Source organism: Silene latifolia, chromosome 4, assembly GCF_048544455.1.
Source record: "Silene latifolia isolate original U9 population chromosome 4, ASM4854445v1, whole genome shotgun sequence".
NCBI classification, from domain to species: domain Eukaryota; kingdom Viridiplantae; phylum Streptophyta; class Magnoliopsida; order Caryophyllales; family Caryophyllaceae; genus Silene; species Silene latifolia.
The window spans coordinates 65902043-65920216 of record NC_133529.1 but is presented as its reverse complement, the minus strand read 5'-3'; the positions used below and the strand labels follow the sequence as shown (position 1 = coordinate 65920216).

Here is an 18174-nt window from a genome sequence, read left to right as displayed (position 1 = left end):
AATATTTTAAAACCAGAATGTATAACATGCAAAAATTTTCGTGGCTTTATCCTTATAAATCACAAAATATCTAGTTTTAATTAAGTTACATTTAACTCAGAAAAACCAAACCGATTATGCATGCAACACCAAAGCTCTGATACGAATTGTTAGGTTCATAAACCCCTATTAGACTCATCTAATACATTTTATGAGATTATAAATTTTTATACTCATATAGATATAGTTGCATGCATAACTAAATAAGAGATGAAAGGGAAAAATAATGTTCCTTACATTGTATTTGGTTCGAAAATATGGGCACAAATAAGGACACCTTCCTTATTTGTTCTTGAGCTTAAATGTTATGGATGATCCTCCATAAACTCAAACTTTTAAATTAGAAAGTCTCCTCTTGATTGCACCCAAAACAATCCCTTAAATCTAATAATAATATTATCTAGATGTTATTATTAGATTCCTAAATATTTCTAATAATATTTGTATTACTACACTAGTAATAAAATTATGAGATATTAGAAATAAGATGAACAATTAATCAAAATTTCTCAAACTAATTAAAAAAATAAGTTGATAATATAAGAATGTGAATAATTGATCAAGAGAAAAATTGAGAACATTTTTCTCATCTAAAAGAGGGGAGCCGGTTGGGGTGGGGCTCAAAGCCAATGCATGGCCATCTCTTTTCCTTTTTCTCTTCTCCAAATAATAGGTGTGTAAGGCTAGGGTAATTAGGGTGATCATTATGTTTGCCATTCAAAATTAACAAATATAATAAATCCCATTCACCTCTAAAAAACCGGTACCCTACTATAAAATGGACTCCATTATATTTTGTAATTTTGTCAAATGTCATTTGTTAGGTCATGTGTCACACACCATGCCCATATGTATTTTTAATGCATATTTGACCCCTTAAATATCATTTTATAACAAATAAATTACTTGTGACAAATTAACTAGTAATACATGATTACAATTATTAAAATGGGTCATATAAATATAATTCACAACATTTTGCAATTATAAATAATCAATCATTCTTAATTTAATTGTTTCACAAACAATAATGAATTTTAGTAATGAAATCTTTTAATTACTAAAATAAATCTTATTTAATCAAATTACAATAAGAAACAAATATCCTCTCTCACCAATAAATTGTTCAAAATTGAGGAATTGATTAACTTGTATCGACATACAATTAATCAATTTATCTATTAAGGGAATTGTCCTATAGGTGTGACCTTAAAGGATCAACTGATCACCACCGTCAAACGACAGTAATGTAAAACTCTAGTTAGCCAATCATTACCGATTAATGTTGATCAATTGACTATATAAATGAATCTTCCCTTACGTATTATTATTATGAGATTTAAACATGTGATCGCAGTATTGTCGAGGACACATACTCCAACAGGCGGCACTTCTCCCACAGAACCTTGGTTTGCCAAAGCACGTCATGGGCCGTTGACGATTTGTGAGGCATTGAAACTGGTGAAAAGTCGAATAAGACTGCATTTGTGGAGTTGCCACCAATTTATTGTGGAAAAATTGGAAACCGTTCGAATACCTCGTGTCACGTCAAGACACATAGTAATGACATGAACACTAAGAACTCGTTACCCTTAGCATTCTATGTCTAGAATGACTCTCGAATATTTCAATGGACACGGATGTCCAGAGATAACTGGAGTAAGGGGTGAGGGTACGTATTAGGAAGCTCTTTAATTCAAACACCTAATCCCGCCCGCGTCGATAGCGGCCTCTACTAATGATTAGGGAAGTTGTTCATATTTGATATGTTGTCGATGTAATGCATGCAATGCAACAAACATAGATTAATCCTAGCATGTGAAATTAGACTATATCGGTTAACACGTGTTTTAGCAAACAATTGGGTTGAAGTAGATGTTAGATTAATTACATGTGAATGGAATACAATTAAATCATACGTAATAATAAATGATAAACGAAAGGATTACAAGGATTATTTGATCTACGTCAAAAGCACGCTCAAAAACTGGATTTCGAAGAAGAAAATAAAAGGAAAATAAAATTGGAATGAAAATATGAAAATACGTCAGATTAGAGGCGATAATACGAATACTAGTTGATTTAAACCGTAATTAGAAGCTACGTCAGAGCGAGAAAGAGTTCGAGAGAAGGCCAACCTGCAATGTGGGAAGCATCTGCTGCGTCCTCTGGAAGAGGCGCAGAGTCTGTTCTAGAGCTGGGCTCTGGCTGTGAAGGTCAGACCCATGGGTTAGTTATTGTTCATCGGTTGATTTACGTCGATTATTAGCATACGAATCAAGTAGAAGGGATTTATCATGTTTATGTACAAAAGACGAATTCTAAAAACTCGATATAGAAGAATCGAACCTATAAAATTCGGGATTGAATAAGATAACGAAAACTCACGAATATTAATTATAAGGGATTTAAGTCAAAAATAATTGAAAAGGATTTATAAAAACTAATTTGGAAATTATTAGGTGAAATAAAGGAAAGAACGAAGAAAGAAAAATAAAAGACGAAAGGAACAAAAACCCGAGGAAGAAGAAGAACTGCAGCAACTGAAGGCAACCTCTGGAAGAGGCGCAACAGATGCTGCGGCCTTTCCAGAAGGCGCATGAATTTATGCGACTCTTCCCCACGTCGTTTCTCTGTTGTTTCCGTCAAAGGGTTTTAAAAAGTGATTAAAAAAACGGTTTTGAGTGACATAAATTCTTACATTAATTATAATACAGAAAATAAATACAGAATTAAGATGGGATTTTACACCCTCAGACTTACATGTTAGCGTCGCGAGATTTAACTAAATCGGTTTTTAGTGTTAACTCAACTCGATCTATGCAAGTATGAAATTGCCCTTGAAAAAGGATTTAAAACAAATTGATTTAATTGATTATGTAGTGGTCAAATTGGTCGGTCATGCAAACGTGACTGGTACTCAGAATGATCTGAGCTTACGTGGTCGATTGATCAAGCACGTAGGCGTCGAAAGGCAAGAGCGCGGTCTTAGAATGCAAATGGAGAAAACAAGGGCGGATACTCGCATGCCAAATATGGAGGCCAAAGGCCTCTATTTATACTAAACATACGGAGGAGTTTAGGAATGACACGGATATGGAAATAAATCATGGAAATATTCTGAATAGCGTGAAAAGAGGACTGGGGAAGAGGCGCAGCAGCCACTGCGACCCTTGGAAGAGGCGCAACACCTGCTGCGTCTTTTCCCCAGAGGTTTCCTCCTCAGCAAGAAAGAATTCCGCGTTTTATTGTGGAATTTCGGTAGATCTATACTTCCTTATTCCATAAAACACAAAATACGGAAAGATATTTACTTAAAAATATTAATTTAAATTAGGAATAACAATCCAAAGAATTCTAGAACTTTCTGGAATATTCCGACTCGGCATTTAAACGGTTTTTTTTGAAAATGAAGCGGTTTTTAATCCGTACTCCAAATGAGCTCTAATTACTGTCAAAACGACCATATCGACGCGTAGATGACGACCAAGGGGTTGACTCGAGTGTTTGAGGTATCACTTGTCGATGAACTTACGAACTGTTATAAAATCGTTCCGAGTATCAAACATGAGCCCCCACTTTGATTGAGGCTTGGACAAGGCGAAAGTCAAAGTATAGCCATCAGGTCAATCGAATATTACAACCTGACGACTATGGCGACACGAGGCGGCTCAAGGGGTCTGAACCAAGGACCTGTCATCGGGAACATTTTAGAGTCTGTCGACTATCAGGGAGGGTTGTTTAAAGTCTAGTAGACTACGTAAGGAAGCTCGCCAGCCATAAGAAGAAACCATACCTGAGTCGGCAATGACGCTCCCTTTACACCGTGAGGAAGAATAAAGATATCTGATCGCAATGGCGCGCCCTTGGCACCGCTGAGCAGAAAATAAAGGCATCTGATCGACAATCTTGGCACCGCTGAGGAGAAAATAAAGGCATCTGATCGACAATGGCGTGCCCTTGGCACCACTGAGGAGAAAAGGAATCTGATAGACAACGGCGCGCCCTTGGCACCACTGAGGAGAAAAGGTGTCTGATCGACAACGGCGCGCCCTTGGCACCGTTGAGGAGAAAATATATCTGATCGACAACGACGCGCCCTTGGCACCGTTGAGGAGAAAAGGTATCTGATCGACAACGACGCGCCCTTGGCACCGCTGAGGAGAAAAGGTATCTGATCGACAACGGCGCGCCTTTGGCACTGCTAAGGAGAAAAGGTATCTGATCGACAACGACGCGCCCTTGGGACCGTTGAGGAGAAAATCCGCTTGGGTCGTCGTAAGCAAAACTCCGATAGAGAGGAGAAGCCAATGAACTGTATTTAGTGATCACGAATTCTCTCGGGGAACAAAATGTCGTGGTTGTCTATAGTCTGTTGCTTCAAACTGTCTGTAGTCTGCTAACGGGAAAATGTCGATTCGGACGAAGAGAACGCCAAAAGGAGCCTTATGTTGAAGATAAGATGTTGGGGAAGAGGCGCATGAAACCCGGGCCCACGAATAACGAACTTATAACGAATTTTAACAAATTCTGGAGGAAACTGGCTGGGGAACAGGCGCAGCAGAAGCTGCGAATTTTGGAAGAGGCGCAGCAAGTGCTGCGTCCTTTCGTGGGTTCGTCCATGTCTGGGTAAAATCCCGACTAAAGCCGTGTTTTGTTATTCATTTCAAAACACAAACATTTCATTCCTTTACAAAAACTCAACCAAATTCCGTCAAAATTTAATCAAATCTCACCATAAATCACGAATAACCAAGGTATGTATCTTGTACTTGCTTTACTTTGCATTTGAGCTTCAATTATGGGTCGAAAATTAAGGCTTATTTACCCTTTTATGTCGAAAATTTGGGGCTTTCATCTCAAATGGATTTCTCTCATGAAATTGATATTAGAAATGAGTAATTGACCATGCTAGGAGCATAACCATGTATCCCTTTTTAATTTTCGTCGAGTATTAAGGATTTGAGGGCGAAATGTGACGGTTGCTCTGCTAAACCGTAAAACCCTTCGAAAATGGCTCTATACTAGCCAATTTTTGATGAAATTTGGTGTTTTGGAACCCTTGAGTAATGGGTAAACTTGCTATCATGCCGGATCTTCGATTTGTGACAGCTTTTCCGGGACACTTTTCTATGGCATAATTGCTATTGTAGCGAAATGCTGCCGAATTTTCGACTCAAACCCGCAACTAGGCTTGAACTTAGGCTTGTATTGACTCATACTACCGCATGTGTGGTTGGACTTTGGAAGGCATGGCCAAAGATGGCCTGAAATGCCGCTTTTAAATGCTTGAAACGCTTGAAAATGCTTGAAAACACGCTTAACATTGCTTTGTTTACTTTGATCTGCAGAGGACGTACCTTCTACGTTGGGGAGAAACCCTATGGAGATTGACATTGAGCCTTCCACTGCTCTGGGAGTGACTCAGGAGGCGGAGGACGTAGAGGAGGAGGCCGCGTGGAGGGTCAACCTAGGATGAGGTGGCCGTCAGCTCGCAGGAGCACCTGAGTGGGCCGAGAAATGGGATGGGAGACATCTCATTTGGGCGGCAGAGAGCCACTTTTCGTACAGGACGGCGAGGAGCATGGTAAGATTTCACTTGTCATTTCCTATTCATTTATTTCCTTGTTTCTTGTCATTTGCTATGCTTAAGAAAGCTTTCATTCGAATTGATGCAGGAGGCTGGGAACATGAGGCCCTTCTCCGGTTACAAGAGGATAATGGATGCCTTCGGGAAGCTGACGGAGGAGGAGTAGGCTATCATCGAGCATGGAGCCTTCGGTGCCTTGGTACGAGGCTGGAGGGAGATCAAGGAGATGAAGATTCGGGCTAACCTCAGCCTAATTCGAGCCTTTCTTGATCGGTTTTGGGACACGACCTCGACTTTCCATATGCCTTATTGAGAGATCGGGGTCACCTTAGAGGACTACGACATGATCTCGGGTTTTCCGCGTGGGGAGGAGCCTTTGGTATGCCGTCGGTGGCCATGAGGATAGACTCGGCTGAGGCGAGGAGTCTAGTTGGCTGGAACCTGGCTGCAAGCGCAGCCCAGGTTCCTGGTTTGGTTCCGAGTACCTAAGTTAGGGACTACTTTGGCGGCAAGGTTCCGGCGAGAGTGAGGATGGATGGAAGCATGGTGCCTCCACCACCCTGTACTGCTGAGCAGCGGGCCCGTTTGCGGTTGTGGTGGTTCTTGTCTTCGATCTACCTCGGCGACAAGGGGGAGAGGCTGTCGACGAAACTTCTTCCGTTCCTTGCTGACGTGAGTAGCCTAGGTCGTTGGGACTGGGTTACTCCTAGCTTTGTGGTCCTCACGCGCTATATGAGGGCCATGGTTCGTCCGGAGTCGATGGAGAAGGGGACTTCTCCTACCACTGTCGGTCCGGACTTCTCTTGGAGGTATGAACCTTTCTTGAAAATATGAAAGATCCTATTTTTCATTTTTAGAGTATGAAAGATAATTTTCGTAGAGAATGATTTGTAATTATTTTTATTTTTCTTTGTCTGTAGGCGTGGGTGTACTCCTACTTTCCTACCTTCGCGCCCACGAGGGCGGCGGACGTACCGAGAGCGTACCCCGTTGTGAGGGACAAGATAGTGTGTCGTCAGAAGAGCCAGCGGTCTTCTTACGATGTCTGTCGGAGGGGCGTGAATGCCCTGAGTTTAGACAGCGTAAGTGTCTTTGATCTTCACTTATCTTTTCTTCATTTAGAGACGATCATAGGAATGACCTCTTCATTTAGAGCTACTCTAGGGCTCCAGCCTTTGTGGCTGAGGTTCGCCGTCCTCGGAGTTCGAGCCGGTTGCTGTTGACGACGCCCAGGGGGCCTGTGTGGTACTTGGGTGAGCATTTGGCTCGACAGTGCTCTTGTGACGCTTTTACGGTCCCCATCGATCCTCCACGGATGATGTTTAGGGAGCCTTCAGAGGCTGAAAGGACAGCTGACTTGGCTGGCGCGAGTGGTGACGCCCTACTCCTTCCTGGTGAGGGGTACGTTGAGTTTGTTCGCCGGAGGCTGGCGTACTGGCCGATCATGGTAAGCATGTCTACTGTTTACTTGTCTTTGATAAACCTGATAGATGATGAATGATCACCAAAATAATGAATCACTTGGGTTTTACAGGAGATCGAGGTGGCGGGCGTCGGGCCCCCAGCTTTTCCAGAGACGTTACAGTACACTGACTTGGCATGCATGACGGTGATATCAGATATCCAGGATTTCAGCGAGGCGGTGACTGACACTGGCTTGGACGAGTGGCAGCACATCTTGAGGAGGGTAAGCCCCCAGCTTTGGCTGTCTTTTGTATTTTCTGCTTTATTACATAGGAATACATTTGCTTGAACCTTTTCTGTTTTTGGATGAAGGTGGCACTGTTTAGGCACGTGGAGCTGTGGAGGATGGCCAACCGGCTGCGAGCTACAACCATCGAGGCTCTTAGAGGTAGCTCGGGGCGATATGTATGAACCTTTCGTACCCTTTCTTTTACTTTATCATTTCCAATTTTGTGAAGCGAAGTAAAGTAAGGTAAAATATCCCTTTATTTTCCTGTGTAGAGGGAGCGCGACTTGGAGCGTGAGCTGGCGCAGTCCCAGGAGGAGACGGCCCACTTGCTGAGGGAGCTCGAGGCCAGAGATGCTGAGATCGCTGCCCTTGAGGCAACAGTGGCTGAGCTGAGAGGTCGTCAGGATTAGTTTGCTGACTATTGTTTGTTGTACATTTGTACATTTTTTGGACGTCATTTTGGGCAGGAGCCCGTACTTGATGTACATTTTGCTTTTTGGTTGTATATATTTTGGTTATATATACGACGGCCTGCGTGCCTTTGCTGCTGGGTGTTTGCTGTATCTGCGCAGGTTAGCTTTAAAAAACAGGTTTGGCATGTGACGGTTTACGCCGTCATGCTGCCGAAATTCACATAGGAAATCACAAGCAAAACATATAGCAAAAGGAATTCATGTAGATAAATGGCCTAAATTAGCGTGAAAAGAAAAGCAAAAAGGTGCCCGAAAATGGACAAAAATGAAAACAAAAAGTGCCCGAAAATGGACAAAAATGAAAAAAGTGCCCAAAAATGGACAAAAATGACGCGACCGAACGGTAGAGAGGGTTACCCCCTAAAAAAGAATTTAAAAGAAATGTCTAACTATATCATAAACAAGTTGAAAAGAGGGAGTAAAATGATACCTTGAAAAAAAAAGAAAAGAAAAAGAGAAAATAAGTAAGTGTGCGTATTTGGCGAAAATGTCAATTTTATCTCGAAAAGCGAACCCGTAAAAGATTAGGAAACATAAAATTGGTAATTATTCGGAATTAACAAAATAAATCCCTATAGGAATATGAAACTTTACATAAAACAGATTAGGAAAGATCCCGTGGCTGTCAAACGAGGAAAATAGCCTGGGGAAGAGGCGCAACATGAGCTGTGATCCTTCGAAGAGGCGCAGCAACTGCTGCGTCTTTTCTCCAGTTAGTCCGTCCTCAGCTGAAATTAGGAAACAACGAATAGTATAAATAGAGACCTCGGTTGAGCTTCTATTCGCACAATTCTCTCTTCCTTGATTCCGTCTTTTACATAAAACCTCCTATATCTTCTCAAAATTTTCCAACAAAACATGGATGCCTTTGAAAATCGCATTAAGGAGTGGACGAATGAATTTACAAATGTGGAGAAGCACGACATGGGTGCTTTCAACGTAGGATCCATCATAAGTTTGAAGCTAGTGAAGGTAGTTAGGCCCTTCTTGGATGCTTGTCTTGAATATTGGGACCCGAATTTTCATGTATTTGCCTTTCCGGGAGGCGAAATTTGTCCTTTTCCTGAAGAAATTGCTGCGGTTAGAGGATGGGATGCAGAAAGTGTTCCGGCTATACCCCCTACCTCTCAAGGATATAAAAATAAATTCAGGAACTTGCTTGGATTGACCAAGGCTGAGGTACACCGTCTTGTGACCTGAAAAGGTGTCCGTATGTTTGAATTCGTATATCGATTTATAAATAGGGAGGACCCTACTATCTCCTATGCAGCGAGGCACAGAGCTGATGAACCAAACGATAATGAAGAACGAAATAATGAGTTTCAATGGTTTTATGATATGAGTTTTGATTTTCAAAGCAAAAAGAATGTCCCTAAACAAAACACAAATGAAACATCTAAAACTCAAACGAATAATGTTAAGAACTCTAGATCTTATCATAGAACACCTCAAAAGAAAAGGATCGTTAGACAAATTTGGGTTCGGAGAGACTTAGTTTATAGAGAAACTAACATCAAAGGACCCAACTTAGTTTGGGTACCTAAAAATTGCCTTTAAATTATTTTGCAGATCGTGGTGAAAGAAAACAATCAGTGGTATCTTGACAGCGGATGCTCAAGATATATGACTGGAGACAAAAATCTATTTCTTTCACTCAAACCTTTTAATGGCGGCAAGGTTACCTTTGGAGACAATAATAAAGGTAAAGTAGTAGGAATTGGCAAAATAGGTATTTCTCCTTCTCATGCAATTAGTGAAGTATACCTTGTAGAGGGTCTAAAACATAATTTACTAAGTATCTCACAATTATGTGATAAAGGCAACAAAGTCGTCTTTCACTCATATGGTTGTCGATTCATAATTGAGGGAACTAATAATGTTATCCTTGAAGGACAAAGAAAGAGAAACGTATACATGATTGATTTAAATGCTATTTCTACTAACTCTTTTACATGTATGAAAGCAACTTTAGATGATCCATGTTTGTGGCATAAGAGGTTTGCACACATAAGTTCAACCATTTTAAACAAACTCAAAAGATGGGACTTGGTAGAGGGATTACCCACAATCAAGTTCGATCAAGAAAGCTTATGTGACTCTTGTGCTCGTTGTAAACATGTAAGATCATCGTTTAAGCCTAAAAGAGTGATTAGCACAAACAATCTTTTGGAATTGGTGCACATGGATCTATGTGGACCAATGAAAGTAAGAAGTAGAGGCGGATCAAGGTACGTATTTGTCTTGGTAGATGATTACTCGAGGTACGTTTGGCCTATCTTCTTAAGCTCTAAAGATGAGACTTTTGATGAATTTGTTGTACTAATGAAGCTTGCTCAAAACAAATATAAACACAATCTGGGCTCTATTCGTACGGATCCTGGCACTGAATTTGATAACAAAGTATTTATTGAATATTGTAGGGAGAATGGGGTAGAACACAATTTTTCTGCACCACGAACCCCACAACAAAATGGTGTTGTTGAACGTATGAATAGAACACGGGAAGATATGGCACGAACCATGTTATTATGTAGTGGTTTGCCTAGAAGGTTTTGGGCAGAAGCTGTTAGTACTGTGATACCTGTCGATGTGAGTATCAAAAATAATATTTATAATTTTCCAAACTACAACTAGCAAGCGGTAGTAAGGGTCGATCCGCAGGGAGGTAGGGAGTTAAGTTGTTTCATTTCAGTCTATGGAATTTCTGGGGGGTTTGATTTGAAGTATATCTAAGTCTAAAAGCAAAAATAAAAGGCAAGTAATAAAAACAGGAGTAAGCAAATGATAAAAAGGAGCTAAGACGGTCGGTTCACTATAGCTGTGATGGCACATAATCCTAGGTAAGTCCGAAATACAGTCGTGTAGGATGGGTAAAACATGTCCTCTCGGTCCAAGTTAACTAGTAGCTCCTTTTGGCCTATGCTACTAGTCCCTAGGTCTCACTAATACTAGCTCTCGCCCTGAAAAGTGATTCCTAAAGCCTAAATTACTTATCTTTCGATCTTAGCAATTTAGTCGTCTTAATTCATTAATTAATGCCCTTCCCTATCTCTCGATCTACGGGTAGGTCAAAACTAAGCATCTAACAAGTCTCCTCTCGGTCTCATTGTTAAATATTGCACTTAACAAATCAAACGAATGCTAATCAAACACGGGTCTGGTCGATCGACCAACTACCTCAGTCGACCGACCACACGACATAGTCGATCGACCAGTTAAGCCAGTCGATCGACCATGCCCTAATTCGGGGTCACCTATTCTAATGCCATCTACGCCATATATCCCCTACATCTTAGCACAGGGTGTTTAGCTAGACATACTTATACAAATAACAAGAACTAATTTGATAATAAGCATGATGGATTGCATAATTGAAATAATTGAATGAATGAATTCGCATAAAACTGTAACTAAGGCTTGGGATTCTATCTAGCAAGAACTAATACTAACGAAACGAATAAAACAATACTGAAATTAAAGGACTAGAATTACCAAAGCAAAGGAACAAGCGATGAATCCGAAAGTAAGGTACGAACTTTATTGAGAAATCTAAACTAAAGATATGTATGATAGGAACTAGATCCTAATGATCTCATGCCTATTCTGAAACATAGGCTTACGTTATATAGATAGTCTTACGTAACTTTTATTCCTAAAACCTAATTACATTGGGCTTTCTCGTCTTCTGATTTCCGTCAGCACGTGGTGTGGTCGATCGACCACTGGGACCGGTCGATCGACTGAGATGCGCTGTACAGGAGCTTCTGATAATTCCTGCAGCGCGCACCGATCTTAAAACTGCTGCCATTTCTTCGTTACTTGGTCAAATCAGGCGTTCTACGCGGCGTTGGAAAGCTAAGAGGATAAGCTTTTACCTCCAATTGGAATCACTCGATTATCAGATTTAGAACTCGAGATATAGCCATCTGAATAAGGCTGCAATGTCGAGAAGTATTCTGACAGTCTATAGACCATGTAGGTCAGTCTATAGACCACTGTAGCTGGTAATCCGCTTCTAAAACTCTCGCAAAAATATCTTTCAGGCCTTGAAATGCGCACCAAGTTCTCTTCCCGAGTATTTACTCCACGTCAAATGCAATGCTAAGTACTTAGGGACGGATTCAGCTCGATTTCCGCTGGATTCTTCACATTTCTGCAATATTATACAAAAACACGAAAGTAGACGGAAATAGGGAAAATAATAGCATAAACTACATATTTGAGCTCTGAAAGGCGTGTAAAATAGGGTGTAAAATATCATATAAATGACACGCATCATACTGCATGTTATGTACACAACCGTGCTATGATTAGACCAATCATTAAGAAAACTCCTTATGAATTACTCAGAGGACGTAAGCCAAATATATCACATCTTCGCTGCTTTGGGAGCAAATGTTATGTCCATAATAATGGCAAAAATCATTTAACTAAATTTGATCCTAGAAACGATGAAGCGATATTTGTCGTTTACTCTAATCATAGCAAGGCATACAAAGTTTTCAACAAAAGAACTCTATGCATAGAAGAAAGCGTACATGTTATTTTTGATGAGAATAATATGTTTAATAAGGCTGAACAGGATGAGGAAGAAGATATGAATGAACCTGACTTCCATCTCTCTAGAGATGATCCTCCAGAGTTAGAAGAAGAAGAAGAAAAAGAAATCGAAGGTACAAATGATGAATTGGGGAATCCTTCAAATGAGAAAAATAAGAGAACTGAAACAATAGTTGATGATACTATTGATTCTTCTCAAAAAGAAAAATTGGAATCTACGGTTATAACTAATGAAGCTATAACCACAAATATAGATCCCATAGTTGTAACTGAATCCACTAAAACCCAAGGGTTGGATTCAGGGGGAACCAATTCTAACTCATTTCAAGAAGGAGAACCAAGTTCACACAATGATGTACCTGAAAATTCCAAAAAGTGGAGATACATGGGATCACACCCTATGGAAAGTATACTTGGAAGTTTGAACCAAGGAGTTCCAAACTCGAAAGAAGTTGAACAACTTTTGTTCATTCTACTCCTTCCTATCTACCATTGAACCTTCCAATATTAAAGAAGCTCTTGCAGAATCTGACTGGGTTATAGCAATGCAAGAAGAACTTCAACAATTTGAACGTAATAAAGTCTGGCATTTAGTGCCAAGACCTAAAAATCGCTCAATTATTGGAACCCGATGGGTTTTTAGAAACAAATTGGATGATACAAGAGTCATAGTTCGAAATAAAGCTAGATTGGTGGTGCAAGGTTACAACCAACGACTATGATGAGACATTTGCTCCAGTGGCAAGGCTAGAAGCAATTCGTCTCTTAATTGCCTTTGCAGCACATAAGAAGATGAAGTTATTTCAAATCGACGTTAAGACTGCATTTCTTAACGGTTATTTAAATGAAGAGGTTTTTGTAGAGCAACCTCCTGGCTTTCTAGATCACAAGTTTCAAAATCATGTATACAAGCTTGACAAAGCTTTATATGGTTTGAAACAAGCCCCAAGGGCTTGGTACGATAGACTATCCAATTTTTTGCTTCAAAGTGATTTTAAAAGGGGGTCAATCGATAAAACTTTGTTTCTAAAGTAAGAAGGTTCTGATTTATTAGTTGTTCAAATCTATGTTGATGATATCATTTTTGGTTCAACTAACAACAAACTTTGTAAGTATTTTTCAAATTTGATGACATCAGAATTTGAGATGAGCATGATGGGTGAATTAAAGTTCTTTATAGGACTTCAGATTCAACAAACTGATGAAGGTATCATGATACATCAACAAAAATACATCAAAGAATTAATCAAGAAATTTGGAATGCAAGATGCCAATCCCATGGATACTCCAATGGTTACTGATAAGAAACTAACCTTGGATAAAGATGGTAAGTGTGTGGATGAAATCACTTACCGAGGTATGATTGGCTCACTTCTCTATTTAACTGCAAGTCGCCCGGATATAATGTTTAGTGTATGTGTGTGTGCACGATTTCAGTCATGTCCCAAAGAATCGCATATGGTTGCAGTTAAAAGAATTTTAAGATATTTAATTGGTACACAAAATCTGTATTTATGGTATCCACTTGAATGCAATTTCAATTTAATTGGATATTCAGACGCAGATTATGCAGGATGTTCTCTAGATTGGAAAAGTACGTCAGGATTCGCTAAATTTGTTGGACCTTGTATTATAACATGGGGTTCAAAGAAACAAAATTCAGTTGCCTTATCTACTGCTGAAGCTGAATATATTGCTGCCGGGCTAGTATGTTCTCAATTATTATTGCTTAAGCAACAATTATGTGATTATGGTATAGATGTAGGATGTATTCCTATTTTATGTGATAATACGAGTGCTATTATTATATCTAAAAACCCCGCACAACACTCTCGTACCAAACATATTGATATTAGACACCATTTTCTACGCGACCATGTTGAAAAGGGCAACATAAAACTAGAATTTTGTAGTACAGAAAATCGATGGGCGGATATTTTGACAAAGGCTTTAGCTAGAAAACGTTTTGAGATTTTACGATTGGAAATTGGTTTAATTGGTGGCAATTAAATTTGTCATAACTATTTTATTATCTCAAATGACTGACTAGAAATAGACAAGATTGTATGACTGTGTCCGTATATTTTGTTGCAAAGGTATTTATGTTAAATATCTTATTATATTACGTGAATTTTCTATCTTTGTGTATAATATATTTCTATCCATATGCAAACCATAAAATATCGTCACAATATTCTTCTGTTTAATTTTGGCCAAAAAAAAAATTCAAGCATATTCCTTTAGCCAAATATTTTTATTTTGTGACTTGGTAAATCTCACAATATCTATCTTAATCAAAAGATTTGCCTTATCATATTTTTACCTAAATTTAGATTCCTTTTACCATATTTTCTTTCAAAAAAAAAGGGGAAATAGCCGATTTAACACGACACCTCAAACATCTTAACCTACCAAAACTCTTATTAATCAAACCTTATAAAAGAACTCAACTCCCTCCTCTCACATCACCATCACTTTTCCCAAATACCCAAACACTCAACCTTCATCTCCCTCTTTTTGGTCATCACCATCATCAATCATGAGACCCACAACTTGATCAAACACCAAGACACATTCATCCAAACCTACATGCAACACTTCCAATGCATAATCCCCTCACCCATCTCCCTCTGCCAACCCGAAACAAAACAATCCCAATCATAATCGGAGTCCGCCGGAGGTCGAGAGCAAGAAAAGACGATTAAGTAAGGGTAAAAATAAAGCAAATGTTGAGGAGGATGATGTGGAGGAAATTCAAGAGACAATCGCTCGTGACGGTGCTAAGAGGACTCTGTTTCGGCACTCTATGCCGAAGGCTACTGTTACGGGTCTTGATCGTCTTCGTCTTACCAAAGAGGAACGGGAACTGGTTCATCATGTGTCCGGTTACGATATTCATGCCGGGTGTTCGTATCCCAAGAAGTGGTATGGTAAGTATGAAGCTTTAAAGTTCTTTGATACTTTCTTGAATTTTCAAGGGTGGGTTACGATTAGTGAGTTTTCGGGTCCTGTTTATCCTATTGAAGTGATTCAGTTTTATGCCACTGTGTCGATTAAGGATGGGTGTTTATGTGGTGTTGTGAGTGGGACCAAAGCTAAGATCTCCATTGATGATTTTTGTGCTCTGTTTTCGGTTCCTGATGATGGGGCCGAAATTAACCCGAGTGCAGAATGGGGTACCTTGACCAAGGGTGAGAAGGAGATTGTTAAGAATTATTTTGAGGTTGATGCTAAGGGCGGTAGTCGTTTATTTGCGGGCAATTCATCGACCAAAATAAAGTTCTTTCTCAATTTTTTATGGAATACGATTGTGCCTCGCCGTGGTAGTCGAGACAAGTTATCGACTTATGAGATGGTTGTGGTTTATAATTGTATGGAGGGAAAGAAATTTAGCCTTCCCTTGTTAGTCTTTCACCGAATCATACAAACCGCGATGCTAGTAACCGAGGACAAGGTCTATACCACTATAGACTTGCCGTATGGTATGTGGGTGTCTCGGCTTTTGGAACATAAGGGAATGGTTAGTCCTACAAGTTATGGTGTGAGTGCTAAGGATGAGATGAGTGACACTCATTTCAAATTGATGAAAATTTCAGCTTGTGGTTCAGAATTGGTATTTCAAACCAAGGGTAACTCGGAGGATAAATCGGAGGGTTTAGAGGCCATGGAGAAAAAGTCCGATGCTTTTATGGTGTCGGTTAATGAGAAGATAGAGGCTCAATCAAAGTTGGTTGAGAGCTTGGTCTCGGGTATGGCAACGGGAAAAGGTGTGGGATCGTCTTGCTCGGGTGTTAGTAATGAGGAATTGATAGCTCGACTTATGGCCTTTGAGGCAAAATTGGCCGTGACTCTCAAAGCTGCGGATCGACAATCAAACACGGTTGCGGATTTTGCAACTCAAGGAGGAGCTTTGTTGCAAGTCGGTCGTGAGATGCGAGAAGAGATGGGACAAATTTATGAAGTTACTCGGGCTTTGACATTGAAAATTACTAACTTCGACATTTGTTTGGTGGCTCAAGCAAATAATGTGCGCTCATGCCTTGATCGTCTTGATTCTCTCGAGTATCGGACTAGACCCGGTTATGTTGATCCTACCCAAGTCCAACACCCATAAGCCCATATCCCTTTCCCTTATTTTTCTAGGCTTTGTACTTTATTTTGAATAACACACCATTCAGCCCATTTTGGCTTTTGTCTATTCGGCCCATGTGGCTTTTCTATATTCGGCCCATATGGTTTGTTCTTGGATAATTTTATTTTGTGTGCTTAGATTAACTATTCTCTTTTTATTAATTCGTATTTGCATGACTATTTCTTTCCTCAACTTATATTATTCTAGGTGTTTTACGTCTTGTTCTTGTCTTTTCGATGATGTCAAGAGGGGAAAGAAATCGTATGACTTGAATTATTGCCTAAGCTTGCTCCTTGTCAAGATCTTTAATCTCTAAAGGGGTTCCATGCTATAACTTTAAATATAAATAGTTTGTTCTTGTGATCGACTTACTATAACTTTGGTAGTAGTATGTTGAGGGGGAACTTGACCTTAGTAACAAATCATAGGAGACTTGCCATCATCAAAAAGGGGGAATTTGTTGGATCATATTTATAAAGTTTTGATAATGACAAGTATTATGATTTGTAATATGTTATACACTTGTTCTTGTAATTGTTTGTTGAGTGGTGCATATCTTAGGTAACAATCACCTGGAAAGCACGATTGTGGTTATAGCATATGATGGAATTCTCATAACGAAATTGGAGCTTAGTAATCAAGTTTGGTTATGGTTGTTTTGCCTATAACCATAGAAGACTAAATCAAGCAAAACAATATATTATTTGATGGGAGCTCAAGATGAAGAGTTTCTAGATCAAGATGAAGAAAGGAACCTATATTTGAAGATCTCATGAAGATTAGGGATATAGGATTTCATTCTATAAATGGTATGGACAAAATGGTTTTTGAGAAAGTATGGTTATAGCCATTTTACCTATAACCATGAACGACTTATAAGAGAGCACAATCTAAGCTTTAGATTCACTTATTATTTCGAAAATTAAAGTGATATTTATACTATATCTTTTCTAGATGAAATTAGTAATATAGATTATGTTAATCCTACTGATTTATCATACAACTTATGGGTTGTTATGTAATCTAGGGTTTCTAATCATATTATCTTAGTTTTATACATTAAAACTAATTATTATTAGGGGTTCAATTAGAGTGAAATGGATTATGGTCATATCACCTTCTAGTCGAAAATATCCTAGTAGTAATTAGGGTTTTTAAATAAAAGGTATTTTGTAGATAAAAATAAAAGATTTGACCTAGCCCACTTCAAGGATTTTCGGACCTAAGGGGGCGGCTAGGGTTTCGAATCTTTAACCTAGTTTTAGGTTTTTCTACTCCTATAAATACCAAAGTATTTCATTAGAAAAGGTAAGACACTTATTTGAAAAAAACCTTTGCAAAAACTCTAAAGCATAAATCGAATTTAATTTCTTCAAATTTGCAATTATTTTCAAAACCCTAATTGTGTCTAAAGCAAAAACGTGTGCCTCTTATTTGTCAATCATTCTCGTTCATCTCATTAATAGGATAATAGTACTCGTTGTATTCATACTTGTTCATTAACGTGAACACTAGTAGAATCTAGTAGTACTTTCTTATTAACGTAAGATAGATATCGAGTATTTAATGATACTTAAATCGAGTTACAACTATAGTTAGTTGTACGAGTTAGATTGATATTTTTGTAATCCGTAGGAAGGTACTAAAGTTATTAATCGAGAATAGTGGACGTAGGTTTCGACTTGTG

The 18174-nt window shown here is 39.1% G+C and overlaps 1 protein-coding gene across 1 annotated transcript; it reads left to right on the top strand.

The window, feature by feature from the left end:
• The first annotated feature begins 6947 nt into the window (after positions 1 to 6947).
• Positions 6948 to 13827, top strand: LOC141651597 (uncharacterized). Its single transcript, XM_074459301.1, has 9 exons — positions 6948 to 7076; positions 7164 to 7271; positions 7406 to 7498; positions 9365 to 10195; positions 12378 to 12762; positions 12869 to 12928; positions 13044 to 13286; positions 13494 to 13682; positions 13793 to 13827. Exons 1-9 carry the CDS (start codon positions 6948 to 6950, stop codon positions 13825 to 13827), a joined length of 2073 nt encoding a protein of 690 aa, XP_074315402.1.
• The last annotated feature ends 4347 nt before the right edge of the window (positions 13828 to 18174 follow it).

Bases quoted from the DNA above. Each gene is read 5' to 3' on its own strand.
- LOC141651597 (XM_074459301.1), top strand. From the start codon at position 6,948: ATGTTTAGGGAGCCTTCAGAGGCTGAAAGGACAGCTGACTTGGCTGGC. The intron at 7,272-7,405 runs GTGACTGACACT...TTTTGGATGAAG, and splicing joins TCCAGGATTTCAGCGAGGCG to GTGGCACTGTTTAGGCACGT. The intron at 10,196-12,377 runs GTATTTATTGAA...AAGGCTGAACAG, and splicing joins GCACTGAATTTGATAACAAA to GATGAGGAAGAAGATATGAA.